Source organism: Saccopteryx leptura, chromosome 2, assembly GCF_036850995.1.
Source record: "Saccopteryx leptura isolate mSacLep1 chromosome 2, mSacLep1_pri_phased_curated, whole genome shotgun sequence".
Lineage (NCBI taxonomy): Eukaryota > Metazoa > Chordata > Mammalia > Chiroptera > Emballonuridae > Saccopteryx > Saccopteryx leptura.
This window is the reverse complement of record NC_089504.1, coordinates 336,059,957-336,077,606: the sequence shown is the minus strand read 5'-3', so window position 1 is coordinate 336,077,606 and position 17,650 is coordinate 336,059,957. Positions and strand designations below refer to the sequence as shown.

The 17,650-nt window shown below is 52.7% G+C and overlaps 1 protein-coding gene across 7 annotated transcripts in view; it reads left to right on the top strand.

Annotated features, from left to right (window-relative positions):
- The window catches only part of FOXN1 (forkhead box N1), a 28,910-nt gene that overhangs the window by 3,727 nt on the left and 7,533 nt on the right, over positions 1–17,650 (top strand). For 2 of the 7 annotated variants that reach the window (XM_066363706.1, XM_066363707.1), the window contains exons 2-6: positions 10,061–10,212; positions 10,604–11,062; positions 13,576–13,689; positions 15,485–15,615; positions 17,323–17,419. In XM_066363706.1, the coding sequence (XP_066219803.1) occupies positions 10,090–10,212; positions 10,604–11,062; positions 13,576–13,689; positions 15,485–15,615; positions 17,323–17,419 (924 nt within the window). In that variant the 5' untranslated portion in view covers positions 10,061–10,089. Of the gene's footprint in view, positions 1–3,644; positions 3,660–10,060; positions 10,213–10,603; positions 11,063–13,575; positions 13,690–15,484; positions 15,616–17,322; positions 17,420–17,650 lie in introns of those variants that run through there. The other 5 variants (XM_066363713.1, XM_066363708.1, XM_066363711.1 and 2 more) reach the window with 5 other exon arrangements.

Genomic DNA, 17,650 nt, shown 5'->3' with positions numbered 1-17,650 from the left:
GTGGATGGATGGCAGGTCAAAGTGGGAAATGGAGAGGTTTCAGAGGGCCCCAAAAGGAGGCAGTAGCAACCTTCCTTGGGAAACTGGGAGTGTAACCAATCCAATTCAGCATGGCCAGTACCAAGGCAGGGAGATGGACAACAGCTGAAGCAAGGAGGCCTGCCGGGTTGTTGAGGGATAACCGCCATCGTGAGCATCCCTGGGTCTCTACCCTGCGTCTGGCTCTTGCTTAGTCAGCTCAGATTAATGGGGCTGGGGAGAGAATTAGCTGAATCGTGATCTGTCAGGGAACTTGACTGGAGAACCAGCTGTGAGTCACAGGGAAAAGGGAACCCATGCTCTCAGCACTACTCTGGAAACCCCAGGGTGTAGGCACCCCTCAAGATCCCTAAGAATGCAACAGAGAGCCCACTGGGAGTTCCGATTTAGCCCTCCACATCGTACTCATAGGAAGGCGCGTGGTCAGTCAACTTCAAGCCCTGCTCCTCCATCCTGAAACTACTGCTTTTGACAATCTACAGTTGTCCTGGGCACCAACACACACACACACACACACACACACACACACAGAATGGGGTGTGTCTCTGGAACCGGATTGCCCGGAGACAGCTGGAGATCCCACCTACACTTGTAAATTCCACAGCCATGTCCCAGACTGTCAGTCTTGGATAACATAGGCTATGCACAAGGATATGCACACATATACCACTGTGGTCAGAAAACCCAATTATCAGACTCTGTACTTGGCAGCCCCCCCACAACAGAGCCAGAGTGATCACGGAAGTGTTCACTGTCAGAGGTGTTCCCAGCCCCGTGTTGGGAGAGAGGGGAGCCCACATGGGGCCTTACAGAGCATGTGGCTTTGAAGAGTAGGCTCAGCCTATTTGGGCCTTCCTACAAGCATGTCCAATCTTCCAGAGGTGGGAAGGATTTGGGGGAAAAAGTTCTCTGGGATGGCAATGCCAAGCCCAAGAGGATCTGGGGATAGTCAAGAAAGAAAGGTGAGGTCTGGACCCCAGGAGCTGAACGAGCTCAGGGAAACACCACCAGAACCTAGCATTGTACATCCTTCTCCTTAGAGGGGCAAGATTAGGTGCTCAGAGCCCGCTGCCCCCAGCCCGGTGCCTGGAGGGAGGGCCAGTACGCAGGCACCTGCACGACAGAGAACAGTACCTTCCGCTGGTCACATAGAGAGGGGCTAGGGTGGGAGGACCTCCGGGTTCTCTTCTCCCTCCAAACTTTAGTAAGACCAGACGACTGTCAACTTACTGCTTGCCTTGTGTGTGTGCTAAATCACACTCTGGATGGCATGGGGGCGGGGCTCTGACAATGTTTGTCTTGTACTAGATCTAAATTATTAGTAGTAGGGGCAGAATTAATATCCTTAAAAATAGATTGGTAATAATGAGCAGTCCTTCTGATAATGATATGTATAGAGTGTGAGAGGCCCATGGCCCAAGCAATGGTAGGATCCTGTGCCATGTCACTCCTCTACTAAGGTGAGCATGCAGAGAGGGGCCCAGTGGCTGGATGGGAGCATCCTTGACCACCCCCGTGGGGAGCACCCTGGGAAGGGCAAATGATCGAAGGGGAAAAGATCTCAGCCCCGAGTCCTTTCGTGAAATCCCATGGGCCTGGGACCCCAAAGGTGGAGGGAGGCACACCAGACAAGATGGTGTTAGTTTATCTTCCTCAGAGCATTTTGACATTCTGGTTCTCATTCAGTCCCCAGGACAGCCAGGTGAGGTGTGTAGGACAAAGATGAGGATCTCCTTCTATAAAGGAGAAAAAGAAGCATATTCCTGTGAATAGCCCACACTGATGACCAAGCTGGGATGATAGTCCTAGGGTCCTTGGTCAGAAGGACTCTCTGTGAGGGCCACAGGAGTAGAGGGAAGGCTTCTGAGATGATAAATGTCAGGCTAGGGCATGTGGTGAAACAAGGTTCTGTATCCCTATTGGTCTCACAGTTCAAATCCTCAGCTGCCTATCACTTCTGCCCCCTGTTGCCAAAGCAGCCACAGGAGGCTGGGGGTGGGACCACCAGGCTCAGCCCTGAGTGACTAGTTATGGAAGAGGGACTTCTGGACCACAGGATAGCAGAGCTAATGGGTACCCAGAGTCAAGGAACTTCTTCTCATGCCATTCCCCCCACTTTAGCCAGTGTGGCTGGAAGAAGTTTGTTTTCAAAAAGAATGAAGGCAATATTTCATAATCTGTGAAAAATCCTCCTGTTCCTTCAGTTACTCCCTGTTCCTTCAGTCACTCCCTGCCCAGGCCTTTTCACAGCTGGGCAGACTGAGGATTAGAAAGAATTTTCTTCTCCGCAAATCCATGTCTAAGGTCACATGCCACTGCATTATGCACACTGCCCCCTGGGAGGATTAAGCAGGCAAGAAGTCCCAGGAGCCCAGCTCTCCCGTCAGGCCCCCAACAGTTCTGGCCACTACAAAGGCCTTGCCAGGCCTGTGCTTACCATCGGACTCAGTCACACCTTTTAAAGTTCCTGGAGAAGGTGGGAGATTGTGAGCATCTTCTCCCTAAATTGCCCATCTAAGGACTTCATGTTCTTGGAATTGAGAATTTTGCCTCTCTCTCCCCCTTCTAACCTTGGAGGCCAAGCTGACCTTGCTTCTGGGAGCAAGATCTGAAGGTGGGCTCATAGTCACAGAGCCTGGACTCTAGAGTAGGCAGGAAGGAGGAAAAGATCATGAGTGACACCCAAGAGCAAAAGATTCCTGAGAGCTGGGGGTGTTTAGGTGGGAGGTCTCTGAAAAAAGGGATCTGACCAGTTGAGGGAGCCCAGTAGAGCTAATCTCTCAGACTAGGTGGCTATAACAGAGGAGAGAAGGGGTCCTTGTACTTACAGAAAAAGTACAGAAAAAAGTACATGTCTCAGAAAAAGATGGATGGGAGCTTTGAGGGGTAGCACTTTTTTTTATTTATTCATTTTAGAGAGGAGAAGGAGAGACAGAAAGAGAGAAAGAGGAGAGACAGAGAGAGAGAAGGGGGGGGAGAGCTGTAAGCATCAACTCCCATATGTGCCTTGACCAGGCAAGCCCAGGGTTTCGGGCCGGCAACCTCAGCATTTCCAGGTTGACGCTTTATCCACTGTGCCACCACAGGTCAGGTGAGGGGTAGCATTTTTTTTGTTTCTTTGAAACCAAGCATCCCTTCCTTTCCATCTATCTACCAAATAACGACTCCCATCATCTGTCCCACTGTTTGTTTACTCATCTGTCTGTCCATCTATGCATATGTCCATCTTTCCATCCAATTATTTGTCTACCCATTAATCTGTATCCTCCATCCACTGATCTGTCAATTCCATCCATCCATCCTTCCATTCACCCATCAATCCATCCATCCATTCATCCATCCATCCATCCATCCACACACACCCCCCATCGTCCTTCCATCCAGAGAAGTCAGGCCCCAATTGGTCTCCCTAGGGCTGCTGGGAAGGACCTGTAGTCCTGTGGCATTTATGGGGCATGTGACCTGCCTGCCTGGCCTGGGGAAGCAGCCCCACCCCAGCCCTCAGGCAGGGGGCTGGTCCAAGCATGTGGGAGTATTTATGCCTCGATGGAGGCTCCTGGGGTGTTGCTGGCCTGATGACTCCCTGAAGCCGTGATGGTGGCCATGGCCCAGAGCCCACTGTGAGTGCTTAGATTAGGCTTCATTGGGACGAAGGCTGGGTGGCAGGGGCTGGGAATGGGCTGGAGAGGAAAAGCTGCCAGAGGTGGTCAGTGGTCAGGGCTGGTAGAGAGGAAGGGATGCTAGGCAAAGAAGAGTGAGAGAACAGGAAGCTGTTGGGGTCAGGCATCCAAAGCAAGACTGGCATTTCCTAGCCTCTGGAGGGTCCCTGGGTAAATGCAGGAAGGATAAGGCAAGAAGACTAAGATTATACAGGAGATTAAGGTTAGATATCTGGAAGAACTTCCAAGTCAGCCCTGGGCAGGGAAGATAGCTCAGGTGTTTTTTCAGGATGAGCATACTGGAGTGATGCTCTTGAACCAGCCTCTTTCCGGAGACAGGAGATTGACTGAATGGATTTGGGAGAGCCCTGGTTTGGGGGACAGGAATGACTCAGCCGCAGGTGTTAGCAGCTCATATTTGAGGCAAGTATTACATGGAGGGCAAAGTTGCTTTTCATCCTCTGCTCTTCTTCTCCAATTCACTCCTGTCTGTCTGTCTGTCCCTGCTTCTCAAAGCACTTTCATCAGATCTCAGGACAGGAGTAGCTGACCCATTTCCTAAAACCCAGGCAGGGTCAAGAACCAGAAGGGCCAGAATTTTAGCCTCAGAAAGCCCAATCTTGATGAGAGAAGAGTTAGAAACCTACTCCTTCTTGGCACCCTCAGATTCCAAGTATCCAGGGGTGCCCAAGCCTCAGGAGAGGGCCCCCAGGCCCTTCCCTGCCATCCCCCTCTAGGTAATTACCAAGCTGCTCCAGGGGACTCCTCCCAGCAGCCAGGTGGGCGGAGCCCCAGGTGAGGCCACAGGCAGCGCTGGGCATGGGCCCCACCCCTTGTAAAACATGCTGCCGCAGCCAGCAACAGAAACCATTAAGGCGGAACTGCACTGTCTCCACCTCACTCATAAAGGGCAGGTAGGAGGCACCCCGGGTAGGATGCAGCCCAGGTGGAAGGGAGTGTGGAGAGCCCAGTAAGGGCCCTCCATGTTCCCTGTGACTCAGCTGCCCACAGGGGATACAGGGACAGACCTTCCCAAGGAAATCTCCAACCTTGCCCCCCACCTGCCACTCTGGCTTCCAGCTGTGAGCAAGGAAGCCGAGGTGTTCCCGAGGTGGGGCCCTGTAGGGTAGTGGTTGAGCACACTGGCTTTGAGGCCTGTGTCTGAATCTGGGGGAGCATAAATTACTACTAGCTCTGTGAACTTGTGCAAGTCTGGTTAACCTCTCTGAGCCTCAGATTCCTCATCTATAAAATGAGGATGCTAATACAATAACTCCCTTTTGGGATATAATGTTCTTTGACCCCTTGAGGATTTCCTCAGGGAGGTCCCTCCTGAAGGCAGAGTTGGGTGAGGGCCCAGCTGACAGCTCTGTGGACCGTAGACACATCCATCAGACCAGCTTCAACGTCTTTAAATGCAAATAATTCCGATGCCTCATTTTACTTATGAGTAAACTGAACATAGAAAGAAGGAATGATTTGCCTAAGGTCACACAACCAGTAAACCAGGTGTCCTGGGACAATGTGTTGGGTCGAGGGGCACAGGTCTGGCTGTTTGTGAGATGGGCACAGACAGGGATTTGATAAGGATTGTTGCTGATCCTGATGCCATGTTTTCTGGGGAATGTCTTACCTGCCATGCTCCCTACTCAGGTTAGAGGGCCATTTCTTTCTTTCTTCTGACTCCAGGGAAGATGGAGTCTGCTTCTTCTACCCTCTCCCCACCTCCCTTCACTCTCCCAAGGGTCATGGAAGGAGAAGTTCAGAGGCAGAGGGTAGACAGAATGCCCAAATACTGAAATGAAATAGTATTCAGCTAATGTTTTGCCAAGGTTGTACCCCTGAAGTGTGTGTGTTTGGGGATGTGGTTGGGGTTCTCAAGGCCTGAGAATCAGTACAGGTGGTTTTCCTTTTAGCTACGTGGTCCTGGGGTTGTCACTTCTCTCTAGGCCTCCCCTGAAAAGTGGGGTTAATGACCTTGCTTCCTCATCAGGATAAAGGTTCACCAACCAGCTCTCCAAAAACAGGGCTCTGATTTATAATTCGTAGTATTTGCCAATTTCTGTAGGAAAATAGTCCCACCATAGCAGATTTGGGCTGATTTCACTGAAAGTGGAGTTGGGAAGAGACGGACAGAGTTGGTTCTCACCTGCTCATCCCCTCTGGGGCAAAGGGCAGATGAAATAAGATGATAAATACGAAAGTGCTTTGTAAACTGCAGAGTGCTTTATAGATGTGGAGCTGTGATGAAGATTATCTTTATAGTCGAAGGGACCCCAGGGCACATTGAGAGCCCTGGCCTGCCTCCAGCCCAGGAAGGGAGAAGCTGTGAGTTGTGGGTACGCACCCCAAAGTGCAGGACGGTCAATGCCATCTGGGGTAGCTCCCGGGATCTGAGAAAGGAGGAGAGCTGTCTGGACCTCCCGCACTGGTTTGCTGGTATTGGCACACGCACATCCCACTGTGCCTCCTGAAACTGAGGCAGGTGGGATAAAGGTTAGCCATCAGTAAGGGGATTCCTTTTGAATGCAGATGCCAGCCCTGGGATGCTGGGGCCTCCTGAGCCTTCCAAAGCATCAGCCACTACCTCCTTTCCCTCCTTCTTACTCCAATCCTTGGGAGTTTCTACAACCATTCCACTTCAGGGGAATGACTGAAGTAATTTTGGACGCCAGATAATCAAAAAGAGGGAAGTTTAGTTTCTGCAAATGGGGTAGGAGGATGTCTGGGAGATGGAAGTGGGAGGCAGAAAGAGGAATTTCCTCTGCTCCACCTGCCCCCACCCCTAGAGCTCATGCTTTAAATTAACTCTGTCCCACTGTTAATTATTAATAATAGCTATCATTTATTGAGTACATACTATACATTAAGCTATTTACAAGCAATATTTCATCTAAGCCTCCAGAGAGGTATGTATTATTAGCACTATTTTACAAATGAGGAAACTGAGGCCCAGGGAAGGAAGTTAAGCAACTTGTCCACACAAAGTCCCATAGTTACAGGGATTCAAATCCAATCCTGACTCTAGAGTTTCTGAACTGGATTATCTAACTTCAGGAGCTCCAACGGCTACTCCAGGTTGGGGTCAGGAGCCAAGGAGGCCTCATCCTTCCTCACACAGTGAGCCCTTTCCTATGCTGGTCAGTAACCCCCCACATATGCCATCAAAGCCCCTTGGCCCACTCCTGAGGCAGGAGGGTTCTTTGGACTGCAGTTGGTAAAGGACCCTCTCTCTCCCCGGGACTAGGTGATCTTAGGCAAGTCCCTTAACCTCTTCTTTGGGCCTTCTCTCCTCATTTGCAAAATAGAGCTTTGGCTTAGAGGCAACCAAGGGGTGCATTGGTCCCCGAATCAGGAGTCATTATTTATATATAAAACCTTCCCAAGTGTAAACCTGGCACTGAGGACCATTCAGGGACTACTGCATCCTCAGAGCAAATCAAGGGATGGTCCTCCAAACTCTGCATAGCCTCCCTGGCTGTACTCCTGCCCCCAGGGGCTTGGAGGAGGTGCGGTGGTGGTTAGGCTGAGCCAGGGTATGAAAGTCAGGACTGTGAACTGGAGCCTTTGGTTAAGGCCTCTGACATGCAGGAACTCAGCCATAGAGCTGAGGGACAGATGCAAGGATGGACGTGAGGCAGATGCTGCAGGGGCACCTCGAGGAAGGCCAGACCCTCAGCAGGAGGTGCAGCCCACCCTGGGGCTCAGAGAGGCCTCCTCAGGTTTTGAGGAGCAGAGCTGAGGTCTGAGGCCAGGCTGAGCAAAGGCCAGGCAGACAGAGCAGGACTAGCAAGTGCAGCTGCCACCGGGGAATGGGGCCTTTAGCCAATTTCCCCAGGCCTATCGGGCCGGAAGCAGCGAGACCATCAGGGACAATAGAGTCTGGGGTCAAACCACAGCCACATTTGGCCAAGGAGGCCAGATGTGCGACATGTGTCCTTAAGTATTTTCTATGTGCTGGGCACCTCATACACATTTTCTCACTTAATCTTCTTTAAGTGGGTTCATAATCCCCATTTATCAGAGGAGCAAAGAAAGATTGAGAGAGTTACACAGTCAGTTCAAAATCACCCAGCCAGGAAGTGAAGCAGCTGGGATTCAAACTCAAGTCAGCTGGAATCTTAAACCCTTGCCCTTCATCACATTTTATTCTGTCTCTGGAGAGGGGCACTACCCCAGGGGTTCCAATCCTGAGACCTGTGGGGGGAAGGGCCCCGGCCTTGCCTCTGCAAGTGCTGGAGAACGCCTTGGGAAAGCAACTCTGGGCCAGGGCCAGGTGTGACAGGCAGGCCCCAGCTGTCCAGGATCTGTTCAGGGAGGGGGGGCCAGGCCAGGCGGTCATGCGGAGCCAGAGATAGGCTGCCCTGCACCTTGGGCCCCATGCCTGCTCCATTGTGGTGTCCAGTTACGGCCAGCTCGGCGCTTCCCCGGTCACGCCACATTTAGCATTGCCGAGTGAGGGGGCGCCTGAACAGGAGAAGGGGCGGTGGAGACTCTTGAAGGGGCGGGAGAGTCTCCCACCGGGCCCCCACCCAGACCCCAGTTACCAACCCCCTCCACCACTGATCCCTGAGGGACTTTGGGCAAATGCCTCCCCTTCCTTGTACCTATTAACCCTCTGTCAAACAAAGGAGATAGTTTATTTAGCAAAGATGTGTAAATCCCAGTCAGGGCACCATGGAGTCACCAAAGCCATCCCTCCTTCCCAGAGCTCCTAGAAGAGTGTGGCTTGGAAAACGCAGTTATCCTGCTCTGCTTGAGTGGGTCTTGGGTAGAAGGGATAAGTGTGAACCTCATGCTTCTCTTGTGCCCCCCAGCTTATCCCACCCCCACTCTGAACCCCACCAAATGAAGAAACTACCAGATAAGTGCAGCCTCCAGAGTCAGACGGATTAGGGTTTGAACCCTGATGCTATCAAGGCTTAGCTGTATGACTTGGGCAAGTCACATAACCCCTCTGAGCCTCAGTTTCTTCATCTGAAAAGTAGGATTAACAAAGTACTTTCCTCACAGGTGTTCTAACAAACCAATGAGAAAATTCGCCAAATCATTTACACAGTGGGAAGCCCAGAGCAGGCATTCAGTAAAAGGTAGTCTTTATCAGAAGCCATTTGAGTAAAGAGCACTAAATTCAAGAGAACTGCCCTTTGCAGTTGCGGAGAAGGAAGGCAGAGAACTGAGTGATAATGATAGGAAGAGCCATACTCATAAGGATATTAGCAATAAGAGCTGGCATTTACTGAGCACTTACTAGGTGCTAAGCACTGCGCTAACTACTTGATATGCGTGATTTCATTTGACACCGCTTGGCCACAAGGGAGGCCCTAGCTCTCTCCCTGCTTTGATGAAGATGATACTGAGGTTCAGAGAGTTTTGCTGGCCCAGCCAGCAAGGAAAGGCCATAGCTGGCTTTGAGCTGAGTCCTCAACCACACAGCTGTACTGAGGACAGAGTTCTCCTACAATTCTAGAAGGCCTAAGCAGAAAGAGCCCTCATAGATCGTGGAGACTAAGCCCCTTGTTTTTTAAATGGTGAAACAATAACTCAGAAAGGGCAGTGGCCCGCACAAAGTTTGGAGGACATAAGAAGAAATCAGCATATGCCAGACATTCCACAGTGGACCAGTGATAGCATCCCCTGTGCCATGCCAGGCTCATAGGGCCACCAGCAATCAGGTCCCCTCAAGTCCCCAGTTTACACTGGTCATGCCAGCCATGCCAAGGTGCCCAAGGGTGGCACCACAGGCCTGGCCTCTACTGAGGGCTGGTACCTGCAGTAGGAGGGTCCCTCCCACCCCAGGCGGATGCCTGGCCCACTCCCTTCCTTCTTCAGCTTCCCTTCCTCTTGGGACCACCCACTTGCTCAGCCACTGCACAGAGACTGCTTGCCACGATCACCTAGCTCAGTCCTTCATTGTGGAGACAGGAGACAGAGCGCAAAGAGCGGAGGCAGGGTCTCCCCTGGAACCACTACTAGTTCATTACTCTGCAGCTGCAAAGTCTAGAGCCACAAAGCATTCCCTCTTTGGGAGGCAGGAGGGTTGGGAGTTCCCTAACTGGTTCATTTCTCTCTGCCTCCCTGTCGTGTGTGTGTGTGTGTGTGTGTGTGTGTGTGTGTGTGTGTGTGTGTGTCCCAGTCCAGGGATGGGGAAGGAATGGAGGTGGTGGACTTGGGACTGGTCACCCCTGGACGCTGGTCCTCATTCTCACCGCAGCCGGTGCGTGTGTGTGTGTGTGTGTGTGCGTGCGTGCGTGCGTGCGTGTGTGTGTGTGTGTGTGTCCCAGCCCAGGGATGGGGAAGGAATGGAGGTGGTGGACTTGAGACTGGTCACCCCTGGACGCTGGTTCTCATTCTCATCGCAGCCGGCTTTCTTCGAGGCCAGGACTGGGTGATGGTGTCGCTACTCCCGCCACAGTCTGACGTCACACTGCCAGGCCCCACTAGACTGGAGGGCGAGCCCCAAGGGGACCTCATGCAGGCACCGGGTCTCCCAGGCTCCCCTGCCCCACAGAGCGTAAGTACCTGGCACCTAGGCCTGGGCTGAGGCCAAGGCCCGAGGGCTGCATGAGAAACAGGTAAACGGTCACCCCTACCCTCCAGGGACCTCCTTCAGGTCTATCTTGTCCCCATTACCCAGCAAACAAGAACCCAGTGACTCCAAGATCCAAAAGTATTCAGTTATGTCTGGGGCTTTCCCAGGACAAGAGCATACATCCATTTACTGGGGGGGGACCCCAGGTTTAAGAGCAGTGTACCTTCATCAGATTGGGGCTCCCAAGGGCGGGCTAGGTCTCTCCCATCATTTGAGGGCACCCCAGAGCTCAGCCCCAGACCCCTTCACCCTAGTACAGAGTAGGACCCTGGTCCAGCCTGCACTCTCAGGTCTCTACCCTCTGTCCACCCAGAAGCATGCCGGCTTCAGCTGCTCATCATTTGTGCCTGACGGCCCTCTGGAGAGGGCACCCTCACTGCCCCCACACAGCCCTGGTGTCGCATCGCCAGGCCCTGAGCAAGTCCACTGCCCAGCTGGCCCTGCCCCAGGCCCTTTCCGGCTCTCACCATCAGACAAGTACCCTGGCTTCAGCTTTGAAGAGGGCCCAGCAAGCAGCCCTGGGAACTTCCTCAAGGGCAGCCACGTGCCTTTCCACCCATACAAGCGACATTTCCAGGAGGATGTCTTCCCAGAGGCCCAGACTGCCCTGGCTCTCGAAGGACACTCCTTTAAGAGCCCAGGGGCGCTGGAGGCCTTCGAGGAGATCCCCGTGGATGTGGGGGAGGCCGAGGTCTTCCTGCCCGGCTTCTCGGCAGAGGCCTGGTGCAATGGGCTCCCCTACTCCAGCCAGGAGCAGAGCCCCCAAGCCCTGGTAAGTATTAGTGGTCAGTGGGTATCTCACCTCCCCTCTGTGCCAGCTCCCAGCAGCCCAGATGAGTCTTTGAGATCCAACTCCCCACCATTCTTTTCCAGACCTTTCCGTTCACCTTCAGTGTGTTGATACAAGCTCAGAGACAGGAGGTCTCTGGACTTCATTTTGGGTCTCCAGGTCAGCTGGGGAGGGGCTGGCTGGCCTGGCCTGACATGGAGGGGACAAGGTGGGGTAGACAGGTCAGGCTAAGGAAGCTGGCAGCTTCGCAGTGGCTCCGGAGTCAGGATTCCAGTGTGTGACTTTTCTCTGTTTGTTTAAGTGTCAAGAATCCCCAGCCAGACCTATACGCCCATATGCAAATGTGAGAAGAAAAACACATTCCAGAGGCTAAGAGAAAGGGTTTAAGGAGGAGCTATGGACATAGTATCCCCTCTCCAGCATTCACATGCCTAAGTCTTCTCAAAAGATGTTTCCTTTGTCACCCTGTTAAATTTAATTTTCTAAAAAAATAAAGATACTTCTGATGGATTGATTGATTTTTGAGAGAGAGAAAGGGACAAAGAGAGAGACAGACAGAAACATCAATCTATTCCTGTACATGCCCTGACTGGGGATCAAACTCACAACCTTGATGTATTGGGATGATGCTCTGTAACCAACTGAGCTAACCAGCCAGGGCTGGCCCCATTCTTTGCCCAGAGTGGGGCCTGAGTATATTTGTAGAAATACCTTGAAAGTACTTTGGAAAGTTAACACGTCCTTCTACAGCCACGTCCACCAGCTGTGTGATTAGGCAAGTCAAGGTCTTATTTGAGAAGAATGCTCAAAAGTGTTTGCCTCATAGGCCTGTTTCCTTGGGAAGGACAAAGCTATGATGAGCTTTGCCCCTGCTCCCAGCTTTGGAGGTCCCTCAGGGGTGGGCACTGAGCAGCTCAGCCTGGGCTATGCCTACTGTTGGTGCCCGCTAGCTCTCCTCATCTCTTGCTTTTAAACAGGCCATCCCCAGCAAAAGCCTGTTTCCCAGGCTTAGAAGATAGAGAGAGGGGTTGGGCACCTTCCAGGTGTGGCCAAGTCAGGACCTTGATCTGGTTCTGGGGCCCTTTGATGGTTTCTCCTCAGGCCTAGAACATGGCAGCAGCTCACAGCGAGGGCACCATCATATCAAATGCTGCCCCCCACCCAGCATCCACTCAATGCCAGCCCCTGGTCACTTGGCCAGGTGATTTCTTTCAATGCCCCATTTAATCCTCATGACTACCCTCTAAAGAGTTCCCACTATCTCCATTTGGCAGATGGGGAGACTGAGGCTCCATAGAGGCCAAGGGTGGCCTGTAAGAGGTGAGGCTAAGACTTGAGCCCACACCCTTACCCCCTGTACAGTGGAAAAGAACTCAGGCCCAGAGCCCCACAGCCAGCTGGTTGACTCTCTAGGTGACCTGGGCACATCACTTCCACTTCATGGGCTTAGCTTCATCATCTGCCAAATGAAGGGGTAGGACACTCTTCTTGGCCCTTCCAGGCCTGAGATTCTGTGATTATGGCTATCTACACATCAGTAACCCCAGGGCACACCCAGAAAGAGCTCACAGCTGATTTGACCCTCTGGGCCAGATGCTGGTTCCCAAGTACCCTCATAATCCTAGGAAGAGTGGTTTACCTCCTCCAAGCCTTGTTCATCTTCCAACCTAGCTGCGTTCATCTTTCCAGGCCCTACTCAGCACAGAGCTCTGTGCTAGGCCCTGAGGACTCTGTGTGGAGCTCACAGTTCATGGGAAGCCAGTCTGGCCACCACCAGCAGCAGGAGCTACAGGCTCTGCGTGCCAGTTTGAGAGAATGCCATAGGCTCATGCAGACCAGCAAGGGGGCAGACTCCCTGGAGCAGGGAGCAAAGGCTCTGAATGGGGGATGGTAGAGGGAAATAGAACAGAGAGAGGACTCACCAGCTCCCTCCAAGGAGCCTGCCGGAGATGCCTTGGGCTTTGCAAAAGAGGAAGTGGCAGGACCTAGGGACCCTAGCTAGACCAACTTTTCTGGTTACTCCCTGTGCTCCGCTCACCATGGCTCTGCAGTGGGAATCTGGAGCTGTGGCCTTTTCCATGGTGTCTTTTGCAGACTTGTTCTGAGAGGCTGTGGGTTATGAACCAGCAAGCAGGCCCTGGGCATGGCTTGGAGAGTTGGGTCAAGCACTGCACCCTTGTGCCATTCCAGGGTGATGTTTGGCCTTACCCCAACCTCAGCGAAACCACTGGTAACTTCCCCCGCTTCTCTGGACAGCCCAGCCTCTGCCTCTCACCTGCAGTGAAGGGAGAGGAGGGAGCACTGTGGGTTCCAGCCCCAGCTCCACCACTAACTTGCTAAGTTCCCTCAGAAAAATCCCTGCCCTTCTCTGTTCTCCATGAACATGCTTCGTAGAAGGCAAAGTAGGTGTTGTTTTTGTGGAAGGTTTGAGACATAGAAGGGAGGAAAGAAGAAAGGTAAGACCTAGCCTTGTCATCTCTTCCTTTTTCTCCCAGCAGGGGTCAGAAGTCAAGGTCAAGCCCCCAGCGCTGGAGAGTGGTCCTGGCATGTACTGTTTCCAGCCCCCCTTGCAGCACATGTATTGTCCCTCCCAGCCTCCCTTCCATCAGGTGGGTTTGGGACAACTGGACATGCTTCCCTAAAGTCAAAGGATATTATATGGATGTGTATACACCTGGGTGGGCAGGTAAGGGTAGCAGGGCCTGAACCCTCAGGCCGGGCCAACTGGGGTGGGGGACAGCAGTTCATAAGGAAGGGAGCCATTGCCCTTCTCTAGGTTTGGGTGGGGTTTTCTGAGATCTACCCAGGAACTAAGAGATCTCAGAAAAGAGAATGGGGCCGAGAACGAGGCAGGGCCCAGAAGTGAACCAAAAAGGGAGGGAGGAGGAGAACCAGACAAAGACAGAGGCAGAGAGGAAAGGAATGTATGGGGTGGCACACAAGGCCAAGCAGGGCAGGGAACAACGAACTGCCTTCTGGATCTGCCACCATCTTGCTATGTGGCCTTGGCCCCAAACTTCCTTTTCGCGTAGACAGGGTGGGACGAGGTGTGGGGTTAGGGGACCTTCCTGCCCACCTGGAGGCTCCAAGTCCCCTTGTCTTCAGCCCTTTCCCCCTTCCCCACCTCACTGCCCAGCTTCAGCTCCTCCTAGATATGCAGGATGCCAAGTAATTGCCCCACACCGGCATGGGATGGAGGTTTTTAAAAAGAGAAAGAAAGAAAAGAGCCCCAGAGCAGGTAAGCAGCTCCCAGGAGTCACTGGGCAAGACGGAGCAAGTGGCTGCCCAGCGCCCAGCTCCATCCACCTGCAGCCTGGCACTGAGACAGGCCCTGCCTGTGGAGCAGGTTCCACTCCCAGCCTTTGGCTTTGGCACTGATCTTGGCCCAGCCAGGGAGGCAGGCATGCAGCGGGGGGAGGTAGTCAGACTGCTTGCTTTGTGGGAAGAAAGAAAGAGATAGATGGAAGCAGAGGGGACACGTGAGAGGTCATCTCACGAGGAGCCCAGTTGGAATAGCCAAAGCCATCCTGAGGCTCATGGTCCAACCCAGAGTAGGGGATGTCCCTGAGGCAGCCTGGCCTGTCAGGGACTGAGCCACAGCAGGGCTAAGGGGCTACCAGACCTTAAATGACCTCACCATGCCCAGCCCTGCTTTGATGCCCTCTGCATTCCGCACCCTGTCCTCCAAAAAGATGGCCGCACCCAGGGCTTTATGGAGCCTGCAGAGAGGGTGACTCAGGCACTAAGTGCCTCTCAGGTGACCTGGAAAAAGCACATCAGCTTGGAGGAGATGGGGGAGTCAGAGTCTCCCTCCCCCCATCACCCCCATAAAACACCATCCCTGGCACCACAGCCACTCCCTTTGCTGTAAAACCACCTCCCACCCCCACCTGCCCACTACCATGACCGGCCCTTTCAAAGAGCCACTGAAACTCATAAAAGGTAGCAGTGCCCAGCAAACGCCCAGACTGGACATCCCACTTCCGGCCCAGCTGCTCCAAGAGGTGCAAGGGAGGCCTGGAGCGCCCACCCATTAGGGTGCAGAAGCTAGGACTACCCCTCATACTGCTAGCCCAGCCAGGTGCCTATCCCATCACTGTGGCCACCAGAGTACCTAGAGGGCCTGAGAAGAAAGAGCTGGAGGAAGGGAGCTTTGAGGCCTCTGAGATCCTGAATTCTAGAGTGTGGGTCTCCTCACAGGCACTCAGATGTCCAGACCCTGGGCCAGCCCCCTCAGGTAGCTCTGCCTCAAGCCCCTGAACATGAGTGGTGGGGCCTAGGGACCAGAGAGAGAAGACTCTAGACTCAGCTCCCTCTCTGGATATACATGAATGGGGGAAGGGGCCCCCTCCTTGGGAAGGCTGGTTATCATGGCAACCACTCTGCCTTCTTTGACCTCTACAGTACTCACCAGGTGGCGGCAGCTACCCTATACCCTACCTGGGCTCCCCACACTATCCATACCAGCGGATTGCGCCCCAGGCCAGCACTGATGGGCACCAACCTCTCTTCCCCAAACCTATCTACTCCTACAGGTATGTCTCTTAGCACTCCTGGGTGGAATGAAGAGGGGTGAAAGGACCCTTGGGGAAACTGAGGCATGGAATCCCTATGATATAAGGGTAATGGGGGGGTCATAGCCAGTGGGCTTCCAGAACATGTTGGAGAAGGGAATTTTTTTTCCATGGGGGCAGGGGAATAGACTAGATCAGCTCTGACTGCTCGTCTAACCCTGAGAAGGCATGGCTGTGGCTCAGCTCAGCAGATCTGGTGCCCTGGAGTAAGCATCCTAAGTTCTAGCCTCCTGGGGCCCAGGGCCTAAGACTGAGAGTTTCCCAAAGCCCCACCCCAAAACTCTACTGGAAATAAGTAAGGGACGAGGACTGCAGATGTGACGCAGTTGTCCAGCCTCTGTCAGATCTGGTGCACCTTCTCTGGGGCCAGGGTTCTAAGTGTCCGGCCTGCAGCACCCAGCCCATCTGGGGACCTTCATTCAACCCATGGTGACACTCTACTTCCTGGATGCCAGGCCCCACGTGGGGGCAGGTCACTAGCCATTGTGAGCTCAGGGGAAAGAAAAGGAATTTAAATAAACATCAGCCAAGAACACAGAGAAGGGGTTTGTGGGAGGCAGGAGGATGCACAGAGAGGAGCACACGCGGGCCTTGGAGTCCAGCAGAACTGGGTTCAAGCCCAGCTCTGGAATTTACTAGCCGTGAAACCTCAGGTATGTTATTTAATCTCTCTGAGCCTCTGTTTATTTGTTAAAAAAGAAAGAAAGAAAGAAAGAAAGAAAGAAAGAAAGAAAGAAAGAAAGAAAGAAAGAAAGAAAGAAAGAAAGAAAGATACCAGCAATATTCAGGCCTTTAGAAGGATTAAGTGCGAGAAGATGCCTGGCACATTGTAGAGACTCAAAAAACCTTAATTTCTTCCCTTCCTATCCAACATTTATGCAATTGGCTGAGGGTTGATTGTAATGACAGCTTCCATTTAATGAGTGCTTCTATGTGCTAGGCATCATCCTTAATCCTCACAACTCTGAGGTAGCTATTACATTCTTTACTTCAAAGCTGAGGAAACTGAGGTTCAGAGAGGTTAAGGCACTCACTTAATGTCACACAGCTAGTAAACTGACTAAACCAGGATTGCAAACCAGGTCTCTTGGATGCCACAGGACCCTCATATATCTGTAATTCATGACTTACATAAATAAATCTTTTTTTTTTTCCAAAGTTATAAGCAGGGAGGCAGTCAGACTCCTGCATGCACCTGACTGGGATCCACCTGGCATGCCCACCAGGGGGCGATGCTCTGCCCATCTGGGGCGTTGCTCTGTTGCAGCTGGAGCCTTTCTGGCGTCTGAGGTGGAGGCCTTGGAGCCATGCTCAGCACCTGGGCCAACTTTGCTCCAGTAGAGCCTTGGCTGTGGGAGGGGAAGAGAGAGATAGAGAGGAAGGAGAGGGGAAGGGGTGGAGAAGCAGATGGGTGCTTCTCCTGTGTGCCCTGGCCAGAGATCAAACCCGGGACTTCCACACGCCAGGGCGATGCTCTACCGCTGAGCCAACCGGCCAGGGCAATAAACATTTTTTCATCCCGTCTCCTTTCAGCCTCATAGAGCCTCTCACCCATTAATTCTGCAGCAGGTTATTTCTCCACAACTACTCCAGCTGGGGTGAGGGATTTAGGGGAAGACTCAGGGCCTGGTCAGGAGTTAAAACTCTCAGGGTTTTCTCTGCCTTCAGCATCCTCATCTTCATGGCCCTTAAGAACAGTAAAACTGGGAGCCTTCCTGTCAGCGAGATCTACAATTTTATGACGGAGCACTTTCCTTATTTCAAGGTGAGCCCAAGATCCATTTCCACTCCCCCACACCCAGGTCCTGGACAAGCCAGGCCTCCCTGGAACCATAGAATTCGGTTGAGAGGTGAGAAAAGAGTTAGCATGAAAGCTAGAAGAGGATTCGCCCCCCACATGCTTCCCTTTGTCTCCACTTCAGAAGAACGGAGTTCCATGTGAGTAATAGAGAGCTCAAGCCTTTCACCCAAAGTTACACAGTAGGCTGGGGTCAGA